Source organism: Leishmania martiniquensis, chromosome 35 (assembly GCF_017916325.1).
Source record: "Leishmania martiniquensis isolate LSCM1 chromosome 35, whole genome shotgun sequence".
Classification (NCBI taxonomy): Eukaryota; Euglenozoa; class Kinetoplastea; order Trypanosomatida; family Trypanosomatidae; genus Leishmania; species Leishmania martiniquensis.
Genome location: NC_090170.1, coordinates 1540392 through 1553199, shown reverse-complemented (window position 1 = coordinate 1553199; position 12808 = coordinate 1540392). Strand labels below are relative to the sequence as shown.

Here is a 12808-nt window from a genome sequence, read left to right as displayed (position 1 = left end):
AGGAGCAAGGAGTCTGCACGAGTCCTATGACTATGCTATTGATGGGAGGCTGGAGTGCAATGCAGTGGCGTTCGCAGAGAGGAGGGCGCGTGTAAGCGCGAGAGAAATGGGTCGCGACCGCCGATTCGGCGACGCCTCCTCACTTTTCAGGCAGTGCAAGCGGTGCTCCAGCGCAAAGCGAATGAGCAAGAGGAGGGCGATGAACTCCTCACCACACGCAAGAAAAGGGAAAGGGAAAACATTTGGAAAGAGGAGGATCTCGAAAGCCACAGGGCTACGCTGAGAGAGCCGTCAGACACAGAGGTGCGTAGTGAGCGGCCACAAAGATCCCCTTGATAGATAAGGGGGGGCGGTCGGTAAAGCCTGGCGGCGCACAGCGTCCAGGCATCCTTCATGACGCACCTGAGGAGATTGTGTGAGTGCGCACTCACCCTTTCTTCTTTGGTGCGCGCGAGCTTTCAGCCCTTGTGCGGCGTTGCCTAAAAACGCACATACAGAAGAGTCGGCATGCGCCTGCAACTGGTCTGACTGCTTGCGCATATTTCTATATATATATATATTATTTATTTATTTATGTGCATATGTATATATATGTACGTATATAAAGAGAATCTGTATAGGAACATCTCCGCTTACGTGCCCCGGCTCCCACGCAAGCGCCATCGCGCCATCAGCCCCAGTCAGCTGTATGAAGTGAGGGGGTCAGGCAAAGGCGCTCGCGTAGGAAGAGGAAGCAAAGAAAGCGAGCGAAAGGACAGAGGGAAGAGATGAAGCCGCAAAGGTGCAGGGGTGAGGGGAGTCGAAAGAGCGATCGGCCCAGCAACGGTAGCGGGGGCGCGAAGAGTAAAACGCTGGAGGCCGGCACACTTCCGCTCGGCCCCCGCACCATGTCTGTGTGCTTGCCCAGCCTCCCCTTCCCTCGCCCTTTCCGCTCGCATGCCCATAGTGGCTCACCTCTCTTTAGGCCGTGTTTCGTTTCGTGTAGCGCCCATCTCGTGGTTTCAAAGAGGCGCACACCGGATCGTCTTGCCCCTAGACGAGCGCGTGTGTGCATGCGTTCGTGGGTGCACCTGGCCACGCCACATGCTTTCAAGCGCACAAACGCACGCACGCATGCACGCGCAGATGCGGAGGGCGGGCGGGAGAGAGAAGACGGAAGTCAAAGAGCAGAAGATGATAGGCGACAATGCATCCACACGCAAGCCATCGACGACGACGACGGCGCGCGCGAGAGCGAGAAAGCAAAGGAACGGCCACAGTGCGGCACACACTTACCCGAAGAAAAAAAAAACGTGAAAGCCAAAGAAGCAAAACGTACTGGGCGGTATCTGAGTTGTTGTGCAACTCGAGCACGACGCACCAACACAGATAGCACCACACGCTGGCAGACATGCCAGCACAGAGACGCGGACGTTGAATAGAGAGAGAGAGACAGAGATCTGAGGCCGAAAGGAAAAAGAAGCGGAAAAGAAATTGCTCACACACGCATGGTGCTCGAGAGGAAAGAGGCGCGAGCGCCTAAAGGCTGCCGCGGCTTCTCTGGCGTCCACAATAGGCTCACAGCCACGTAGCCTTACACTTACACAAGCAATGCCGCAGCGAGGGGAATCGAAGAGAGCCAAATGTCCCAAGTCGTCTAACCGAAGTGGACGCAGTGAAGCGAATGCGCGCGTGTGTGCAGGATGTCACAAGCGGAGAAAAAAGGGGGAGAACATCATTATAAGAAGACGCACCGTGCAGCGAAGAGCAGAACAGAAAGGGGCACCAGTGCAGAAAGCGACAAGGCGCCCCGAAGGTGCGCCTTGTCGGGGAGGGGAGAGATTTGGGCAACGTCGGTGGAGCAAGAAAAAAAAACGAAAGCTGACATGGCAGGGGCCAGGGCGTAAGGAATACAAGGAAAGCAAACGAAGAAAAACCAAAGGCGAAGATACAAGCGCGAACGTCAGGCGATGGCCGTGTTTTTTTTCTGTCGGAGCGGCGCATTCTCATGCGGTTTACGATTCCCTTTGAGTCGAAAGAAAGAGAGACAACAACAGCAGCAGCAACAGTAAAGAGAACAAAAGGGTGCGCAACACAGAAGACAGCGAAGAGAGGTCGCAAGCGAAACGGGCACACCACTACCCTAAAAAAAGGCGTTGTGGGCGAAGGCGAAGGCAAGGCCACCTATAGAAGGACAAGAGAAGGGGGAAAAAAACATCACCGAAGAGTGTTGCTGTACCTAGTCTGGGAAAAAGGGTGAAGATACTTCAGTGAGATGCGCGACAAGGGGATTTCCACGGTGCTCACAAACTTTAACGTGTGTTCTCAGGAGGCGCGCACGAAACGTTCTGCTTTTTTCACCAAACGAAACGGAGCCCCCGCACACCGTCACGTCTATTTCGCCGACCGGCAACGGACCATCACAGGCCGCCGCATCGTCTTGACCGTTTCGCCGAAGCAAATAAGAAAAAAAAACGCCTGGCAGCCACTACGCACCACAGAGGCATGCACCGTTTCACACGCGGCAGGCGTGCAGACAATCTGCACAGGTACGTTTGACAAGAAATTCGCGTCGCGCAGGCAAAGCTGCTGTTGATTGTAGTCTCCTCGCTCACCGTTTTCCCCCGTTCTGTGCGCGGTATGCGAGGTTGCAGAAAAGAGGCATGGAAACGCAATGGCTCTCCGGCAGCCGCGACACAAGCACTCAAGAGGAGGAAGCGACAACAAAAAGAAAAGCAAAAAGAATCACCAGCAAGACAAAATGGACTACAACGGCAAGCGAAAGAGTAAGCGATGAGGAGGAGAGGGAGAGAAAGGTGGAAAACTGGATGCCACAGAGCACAGGGTAACATTCGGCAAAGGGCAGGGTAAATAAAAAAAAGAAGACGTCAGTCGAGCCAAACAAGCACACATCACACATGGGAGGCGAGACACACGTATAAAAAGAAAACGGTTCGCAATACAGCCACGCATGCGTGAGTGTGTAAGGACGCTGATTGCGCGAGCGGAAGTCGTCTGGGAAGCGACTTGGGGCGGAGACTAGAGAAGGCAATCGCTGAGAGAGAGAGAAGGGGGGTAAAGGACAACACCTACACGGTATGCGAGCGGGAACAAGAAGAACAGGATGCATAAATATTGTAAATAGCAAACGGCAATGCACCTGCCTCTTGTCAGCAACACAATCCGATGGCAACCCGGAGTTTCCCCAGGCTAGCCCAAGGCCACTTCGTTGCATCCTCGCTCTTGTCAAGGAGAAGCCGCCTGTTATAGTGAATGCTATCAACCAGCTCGTTCCGCCGCGAGTTCGCCTCGGGCGCCCCCTCCCTGCAAAGGTGTTCCTTTGGGCTACTCATCAAAGCAAACGCAGAGGAGCCGGAAAAATAGCTTCGGAAAAAAATAAGAACGCGAACAGCAGTGAAACAAAGCCACGTACAGTGTAAACGGGCGCGCTAAAGCGCGGCGTCGGCCCACCCCCCGTGCACAAGAGTATGTCAGGAGAAGTGTATGGCTTTTTTTTGGGAGGGGGAAAGCTGTACAGCAGGATCGCAGAAGACAGCAATGGATGCGGAGGAAGGAGACGATAGAGAAGAAAAGGCCGCGCAGCAGATGCATCCGGCGTAGAGAGAACGAAGATCTTCTTTTCGCTTCTGCCCGCGCACCGGCTCCGCCGCGAGCACGCGAGGGCGTGGGCGCATGCGACCCGTCACCCCACCTGCCTCTCTTGCGCGACGTCTGAGCCCGCATCGCCTAGGAACGCCCGTCTGCCGTCGAAGCGGGCGATGCGACTGACCGGCACCGCTCGCCCCTTTCCCTGCCCCCTCCTTCGGGCACGCGCAACACAGCCGACGCCAGACGGATACGACTGGGCTTCACTCCGCGATGCAGCGGATGCCGCGCACGGCGCACAGATGCACTTCGGGGTCGACCGGGGCGGAGCTCTTCGCGCATCTTCTCGTCCTCCGTTCTTACTCACCTCTGCGCGCCTCGCTTGGATGTCGCACACCACCTCCGCAGCGGACGGCAGTGCCCGCGCCTTTGCGTCCCAGGGCCTGTTTTAGGATAGCGCTGCTGTGTGGGGGAGAGGGGAGGGACGAGGGGAATGCGCTGTCTGCTCATGGTGCATCGCCTTTGGATTGAGACTATCGGCAGGAGACGCACGAGCAGCCACGGCGCGAGTGGCAAAAGGAAAAACAACGCCCGGCGAGGCTCACATGCGCTGAGACAGAGACACCCGAAAAGCGTAAAGGGGAGGAAGAGTGCGCACAAGGAAAACATGAAAACGAGTGAGCGCATGGGCGAAAAAAAAACCCGGTCTCCAAGACGCTCGATGTTGGAGAGGTAAGCTGAGAGCGACCGGGAGCGCTCTCTTTTGTCCGCTGACGTCTCTATGCCCACGACACTCCCTCCCCGTATTCTCCGTTCAACACGTTAAGCCCTTGGCTGCTTCCCTCGCCCTTTTCTGTCCATCACGGTCTCTCTGCGCAGCGAGTGCTTAGAACCTGCCAGCACACACGCACACACACGTCCGGCATGCCTTAGGTATCCACTAAAGAGCTGCGAGCGGGGTGAAAACGCAGCTGTGTGTGCACCTACGCCTCGTCAAGGGCGACCCCTATTCGCCATTGCGATGGTGTGCAAAAGAAGCAAAGGATGGCAGTCATTACAGAGCAGAGAAAAAAAGGCGCAGGGCATTACGGGCGGAAGAAGAGGGCAGGTGCACAGACACGTCTTTCGTGAAGGTGGCATAATGCAAAGCCATGCAGCAGGGCAAGGAGATGCCTTGCCGAGAGCCGCGTCGACAGCAGAAAAGGTACGGTAGAGAGCAGCTGACTCAGAGAGAGAGGGAGACGAATAAACGTCACACAAAAAGAAGTTTGTGGGTAACGCGCTGAGCAGAACGCAAAAAAGGAGGGGGGGGCAAAAAAAAGAAAACGAAAGAAAAAATCCTGAAAGGGAAGGACAGAGAGGAGAGGGAGAGGAAAAGGCCCATGAGCGTCTGAAACAAAAAAGAGGAAGTGAGAGAGGCAGGGCCGAAGGCTGGCTGCTCGTGCGGCGTACGCATCAGCGCCAACGCAGTCGATACACCAGAACAGGGAGTGAGGAAGGAGCATGGTGGTGAGCGATGCTATGCTGTTCTCTTGTTTCAATGTTATTGCTGGAGGGGGAGAGCGAAGAGTGTCGATAGAAAAGGGGCACCGAGACAACGTTGGCCTGCAAGCAGGGGAGATGAGGGAGGGTAGCGGGAACGCAGCACATGAGCAGACAGCAACAGGCACTTGAAACGATGAAACGAAAAAAAAAGAATAGTCTCTCAGGGAAGGAGGAGGGTGAATGAGGTGAGCATTCGCAACGGCAGACGCGCAAAATCGGCCGATACAAACACCCTCGCTTACTGTTGCTCACAGGAACAGACAGATAGCGACAGACGAAAAAAAGGAGAAAACCGTTGGCGTCTGGTGTATGTGGATGTCTTCGTGTCGGCGCAGGGAGTGCTGCTTGGAGTGTGGATATGCTTTGCCGCGCCTATGCACGTGTGCGCGGAAGTTAGTTGCAGTGAAGGGGGAGAAAAAAAAGCGTAACGCGCCCGAAAATGAGAAACAGAAGAGAAAATCGCTGCGCTAGCCGATGATGGAGACTTCAAGCATGAGCACGCGCCGGCACCGTATCCGTCGCACTTTGTCAAGGAAAGGCACCCGTCCCGACCCACCGTAGTCGAGCGACACACACGCAAAAACAAAAACGTCAGGAAGATGCAAAAGGGAAGAAGTACAAAGCACTCAAGAAACAAACAAAGAAAAGAAATGCGACAGAGAGAAAGGAAAAGTCGTCAAGGGTGGGAAGAGATCCGCGGTGCATAGCAGGAGAGACACGAGAAGAAAAAAAAGAAAGAGGAGATGCGGCCACCAGCAAAGGCCACGCACACACATACGCATACATACATACATACATACACACGCACACAGAATAAAGGGAAGAGCAATGAAAAGTTGACATCACTCACTTTCGTGAGCAAAATGTGGAGGAGAGGGGCAGGGGGGCGGGGAGGAGAAACACCCCTCTCAATAATAATAAAAGAGAGAGAGCACGCAAACAGATCGACTTTAATAAATGCGGTGGGGATGGGGATGCGAAGTCAACACTGAGGGAGGCGCGCAAAACTGAAAAACGAGCCGAAAAAGAGCGGTCCGCATACGCACGCGCACATGTGTGAGGGAGAGGAAGAAAAAAGGCGAGAGCATGAGCTCTTGTAAAAGAGGAAATGTACAAGAAAAGAACAGAATAGAGCAACCATAGAAGAAAAGAAAAAAACGGCGCTCATGTCAGCAAAACACACAAGACGAGAACGACAATCAACGGGCACAGACAAGGCAGCGTCGAGTCAAGATGAGCGGGTGGCAGGAGAGCGGATGCCGTGATAAGAGGTGCGCTGGCGATGAGGAGCGACGCCACTGTAGAGAGGACAGGAGGAGGGAAAGCTGAAACAGAGAAGTGGCAGACGAAGGGGAATGGAAATAGTGGGGGGCCTGCACCTGGCATCGTCAAAGGGTGTGTGAGACGGCATCGTGCATGCAGTCCATGTCCCCTGCATCAGTCATGCACGCCCGCTCTTTCGCGCCTCGTTCGCTTATCCGCGATGACGCCCAGAGAGAGGGGAGGTATGCCGTAGCCACGGGGAGGCCGTGGAGGGAGAAGTGAGCAGGGGCCTAACCTACACCGATGTACGCATGCGCAAAGAAGGAACCACGATAACAGAAGGAAGCAAGCGGAAGGCAGCACGACATAGGGCATACACAGAAGCCCACCTGCCTGATTCGGCATTCGCGGCACAGCGACATACATACAAAACCGAAGAGGTGCACGGGTCTGTTTGCTTTGGTTCGTTCGGCCGAGCCCTCCCGTACACGCGAAGAGAGGGGCACGCGCAAGGGTAAGTGGCAAGGCACAAATGCAATTTAAGCAAGCCAGAAAAGAAAAAAGACGGCTGAAAAGGTGTGGAAAGCACACAAAGAAAAAACCGCACGCAGAGGCGAAAAGGGGAGAAACATGTGAAAGAGGGCGGAGTTGCGTTACGCATAGTGGCGAAAAGAATGGGGAGAGGAGGGGGGCGGCGGGTAAGGAAGAAACGCATGAGAGACGAGGGGACGGATAGAAACAACAGGGGATGGCCGTTAACACTCATTTCTATATTATTATTATTCGTTGTACGAAGCTTCCTCTTCCAACGCTACTTTTTTTTTCGACCGAGAATTTGTGCCTGTGTTTGTGTGTGCGTTTTTGTGCGTATCAACGATCGCGGCGTGTTTCCTGTGTCATTTATGCGTGTACTTCCCTTCAGTACCACCAGCCTCTGCCTTCTGCCAACGCATCGCAGACACCATTACCAGCACCTCCTCTTCCACTTTCTACGTTAAAGTGCACCGCCACGGTGTAACCTTTCGTCCTCCCCGCATCCCTACTCTCTTCCCTCCCGTCCCTCCGCCAAAAGAAAAAAAAGACAGCGGGAGACCCATACACAAGATTGAAGACACGCAAGGTGCGGCGATGTACGAGCGCACATTCACTTGCAGAAGCCGCACAAAGCGAAACAACGAAAGGTACCCTTGCCAGTGTGAAGGTGGGGGAGATGGGTTGCACCCCTTTCCAAATGACGGCTGAGATTCGTTTTTTGGTGTTCATCGCCTCCTCACTCACTCCTCTTGCTCAACCAGCCCAGCGATTCGAGCTGTCGGACACCCATGTCATGGCAAGGCGTGCGTGCAGAAGGAAAACAGATGTGAATTTTTTTTTAAGAAGAAAAGGGGCAAAAAGCGAAAGAGATCCTCGAGAAGCAGAGACAAAGGCGAGGGGGCCCGAGAGAGAGAGAGAGGCTCTAATATCTGAAAAAAGAGGGGCAACAGGGGTGCGCAGAGAGCTGTAAAGCAAACGGTGGAGGAAAGCTGAGGAAAAGAAAAAAAGGAACGTCACGGCGAAACAACGTGTGGCACGGCAGCAGTGAAGATTTGTGCTAATGGAGGGCAGAAAAGCAGTAGCCGCGGGGGTGAGCCGTTGGAGGGGTGTCTTCGTACGCTTCGTGTCGTTGCATGTGTACTTGTCACTTGAAAAGCTCGGTCGTTTAGCTAGGCGCAGGTGCACTTAGCACCAAGTGCACGCGGCGATGAGTCTGGGGGCTCTTCTGCTTTTTGGCCGCTTTCATTGTGGCCAAACGCTCTCCACATTGCTATTGGCGCGATGGTACCATGCTATTTTCTTTGCGATGAACGCCCTCCCCGACAAGCGAAGGAGTGGGATATAGAGGCGCGCAGGCGGTGGCCTTTTAACTTGTCCCTTCGCCTAGCGGCGTTGCTGCTGCTGAAAGAGGAACTGCGCGTTCGTGCCGAAGGGGTTGAACGGTGGCTGCGGCTGGGGAGGCACCTGCTGCGGGGGTGGTTGAGGCATGGGCTGTGCTTGCATGAACACGGTCCCGTCCGGGCGGCGGAACATCATCGGCTGGCCAGTCATGTAGACCCGCTGCAGCTGCGCCGGATCGACGAAGTACTGCCCTTGGGCATTCATCTGCATGGGCATCTGAAGCCCATTCGGTATCATTGCAGCAGGCTGTGGCATCTTCGAAGCCAGCGGCTGCAGCGGCGGGGTATTGTGCATAGGGCTTCCATTACCGTTTGGCTGGGACGACGGCGGAGCCTGCAGCGGCCGCGGCATCGCCATCCACGGTGGCTGCTGCTGCTGCTGCTGCGGCTGCGGCTGTGGGTGTGGCTGCAGTTGCGGCTGCGTCTGAGTATGCGCAGGCATCTGCGGCGGCATTGGTGGCGGCGGCGGAGGCAGAGGCTGCTGCTGCTGCTGTGGATGCGGCTGCTTAGGCGGCAGCATCGCTCCGTTCGGCGCCATCTTCATGCCAGTAGGTAGCTGCTGTGACGGGGAAAGCGGTACGGCTATAGAGTTGCTGCTCGCCGGTATTTGTGGTGCCTTCACTGGGTTCGCAAAAAGAAGCGGCGCCTGCTGCGGCGGGGGTGGCTGGTGAAACTGTGGAGGAGAGGGAGGCATGTTATTCATGCCAGCGCCGGCCACTCCGCTACCCTGACGAGCACGCTGCATCAGCATGCTTTCAAGCTCAGCCGCTGTAATGGGTTGCGTCTTGGTCGCCGCCGTGGCAGCGCTTGACTGGGGTGCTGGGACACTTGAGAGCGCGGTGGCACCCTTCTTCAAAAGAAGCTCCAGATCCGCGGCTGACCAGGCGCCTGCTGGAATGGCGGCGGTCCCGCCACTGCGCGGCGCGGCCTTGGCGATGGCGTTCGGGGAAGGCCGAGACTGCTGCTGCTGACTGTGAGGCGGAGTCTGCAGAGGTGTGCGTGGAGACGTCTGCAGCTGCCCAGCATTGCTCGAAGCGCCGGCCTTGACCCCCATGGCGGCTGTGATGTCGTTACTGCAGTTTCCGTTGGTGGGGCCCTGTACGGAGCTCTGCGGAGAAGCAGAGAGGCTCACCGAGCCGCTTGCGGAATGCGCGCCCACGGTGTTCGCCGGGGTGGTCGTGGCAGCGGCAGCCATGCTTTTTGCTGACTGAGGTGCGGTCAGAGAGCGACTGGGTGGCTGCGGCTGCTGTGACACGGGCTGCGGAGGCTTCATGTGTGTTTGTGGTGACGTAGACATGGGCGACAGGGGCCGCTGAAGAGACTGCTTGAGCGCGCTTGCCATGGATGGCGCAGTACTCCACAAATTAAGATCGCTTTTCATCGACGACCACGGCCCCGTCGCGTAGCCCGGCGTTCCACTGTTGGCGGGAGTCGCGAGCACGCTCGCCTGTGGCGCGCCGGTCGCGGGAAGCCCACTGCTGCTCGCGGAGGCGGCGAACGACGGCGCCGCCGCTGATGACGACGACGGCGGTGACTGCGCCACGGCCGGGGCCTCGGCGCTGGCACTCGTCGGACCCGGCGTCGAGAAGAAGCGCGAGCGGACAGCCGTCTTCGGTGCGTCATCGACCATTGTGATTCCCGCCAACAGCCGCTCGATTTCGTCCGTCTCCCTCTGCGCCTCGGCGGCCTCGGCGTCGTTGCCCTCCTGTTTGAATTTCTCCAGTGCCTGCCTCAGGTGCTCTCCCTTGCGGTCCTCCCGCTCCATCGTCTCGGCAACGCGCTTTTTCTGCAGCGCGCTCTGCCGCAACTCGTATTCGATGCCCTCCTCAAAGGTCTCTTGATTGCGATTTCCGCGGGTAAAGCGCCCCTCAGGCGGCGCAAAGCGGTCGTGCACTGGATGCTTGAAATTGCCGCCGGTGTTGCTATCGTCGCGCCCGCCATTACCGCCACCACCGCGACGGCCGCCGCCGTTGTACGCTGGACTGCTACTGCTGTGGTTCGACTTCGCGCTGGTGTTGATGCCACCATTGGGGGCAGTGTTAGTGGCCGTGGTGCTGGTACTGAAGTTGTCTGTGAACACGCTGGTCTTCAGGCTCGGCTCAGGCTCGCGGCGCTTCGGGGCAGGGGCTGGATCGGCGACTTCGATGACGTCGAACTTGCGCAGCACCTCCGGGCCCAGGTCCATCGCGCTGGCCAGCGTTGCAATACGTAGCAGCTCTTCACGGGTATACATGGTGCGAACCGAAGGCATGACGATGAGACGATGCGCCAAGTCAAAGAAAGTATGCAGACGGGAGCTGCTAAGCTCGTAATAATAACGCTGCTGCGTTTGACGCACAGACACGCTGAGAAAATCGAAGAGACGCGCGAAAAAAAGAGCGCAAGAGAGAGCCTAGAAGAGAAAAAAAGATAAAAAGAGAGAAGAGAGAGACTAGGAAAGCAGAGCGGGCACGTAAATACACACAAAAAAGCCTATAAAAGACCGCCACACGAAGACACGCGAATAAATATATGTAAGCGAAAAACGGCACGAGTACACAAAGTGTCGACCGGAGATGTGCAACCGTAAAAGCCAAAGAAAGGACAACGGCAACCAAAAAAGAAAAAGAAGAGAAAGAATCACACAAGCAAACACGTAAGGGAAGCCAAAAAGAGGAAAAGGAGAGGGGGAAAGGGACAGGAGAGGGGAAAAAAAAGTTGTATGCCTTTGGCTACAGCTTTTCACACTTCTCTGCCTTCTGCCTTACGTCTTGCTTGTGTTTGAAATCCCTCTGCTGCTGTTCAGAATACTCTCTTGCGGTAGGGGGAGGGGAGGGGAGAGCGTCTCGCTTATCCTTGATAGGAAGCACGTGCCAAAAGGCCACACCTCGCGACACCGATGATGTGTATGTGTATGTGCCTGTGCAAGGGCGCTAGCTGAGGAGCTAATATATATATATGTGTGAGAGAGAGTAGAGAGAATGTCAGAGAGCTGGTAGACGTGCAAAGCGAGAAAGAAAAAAGGGAAAAGGCGATGGCGAGAAAAGACGAGCGAAGAGGAAATGACAGATAGCACAGTGAAATGTATACAGAAGGAAATAGAAGCAGAGAGAGCGCGCCAAGCGAAAGAACAGAAATGTCCACTCACAGAAAGAGAGAGACAAAGGAAGACGCGAGGAAGCGAAAAAGAACAGAAAAAAAAACAGTTGAAATGTTTTTTTCTTTGTATAACAAAACGCAAATCAGTAGGTGAGGTGACAGCACGCGTGAAAGTGAGCCGAATCTGTGGAGATGTTCTGCAGGTATTCTTTGGGGTGCGTGACTGCGTATGTACGTGTGCGTGCGTATTAACTCGCGCTTTTTTTTCTTAAGATGTATACCTTTTCTTTTCTCTTTTCTACTCGTGGCGCTTAGACACGGAAAGGCGAGAAGGAGGCCGCAAGAAATGACAGCAAAATAGCCGTTGGGCTATTCGGGTGTATGTGTGCACTTGTGAAAGAGAGGATTATAAGGAGCTCTTTCCAGGAAAACGCAGCCTTCTTCGCTTTTTCCTTTGGTTTGTGTGTGTGTGTGCCTCAGAGAGCCCTCAATTCGTGCTCAGGGCAGTGGCCGAAAGTGCGACGAAACTAAAAGAGAAAAAAAAACTTGCAGGAAGGATCCCACTGCCTTTGTTGTTTCTTGTGGCACCTACTCGTTGCTTCGTGTGAGAAAGAGCGAAGGAAGTCGCTTCCTCGACGTCCTCCTCTGGGTGTATTTCCCCCTGTATACTCGTGGCCTCGCCTAAACCTCTTTGACTCGTATGCTTTTCACCGCGCTCCTCGTCCCTCCGCGTCTCCCCACACCGTAATCGCCCCCGCTTTACCACGTAATACCCAGCCGCGAAGCGTATGGGTGTTGCGTTGCCAAGGAGGAAGCCGCACACCAGGAGACAATGGGGCAAAGGCGACGTGCAACTATTTTTTTTTTGAAAAATCGGAGTGAAACCTCACAGATGAAGGAAGCAAAAAAAAAAAATAGGGCAACGTAAAGCGGTGGAGGATCGGGTGGAAGCAAACGGGGGGGGAAGAAAAGGCAAACGTCAAAGGAGAGATACGACCCAACTTCGGCAAAGGGAAAGAAACGGAGAGCAAAAAACAAAACAACAACAGCGATCGAGAGAGCAATGAGAGGGCGACAAATGAAAAATCCTTCTTCGCTCTTTTTTTTCTTCTTGCCCTTCTTTGTAAGAGAAGCACAGGAGAATCACGAGTCTCCACAAACGAGCCGAAAGGGCGCTGTTGACTTGGATCGAGTACGCCACAACTTGGCGCGCGCCAGAGAAACGTCAGAAGCGGCAGAAGACAATCACAGAAGAGGCGACACCACCGTCAAAATACGAAAAGAAACAAAAAGAAAAGAGGGGCGAAACAAAAAAAAGCCCAAGTAAAATATGAGATGGGGGAGAGGCGATGACTTTGCACACGTTTCGAGGAGGCAAAACCAGCTTCGGCAAACAATATTAA

The 12808-nt window shown here is 55.0% G+C and overlaps 1 protein-coding gene across 1 annotated transcript; it reads right to left on the bottom strand.

The window, feature by feature from the left end:
• Window positions 1-8310: 8310 nt before the first annotated feature.
• On the bottom strand, window positions 8311-10578 carry LSCM1_01161 (uncharacterized protein; the record flags this gene model as incomplete). Its single annotated transcript, XM_067318786.1, has 1 exon — window positions 8311-10578. One exon carries the CDS (start codon window positions 10576-10578, stop codon window positions 8311-8313), a length of 2268 nt encoding a protein of 755 aa, XP_067174891.1.
• Between the last annotated feature and the right edge of the window lie 2230 nt (window positions 10579-12808).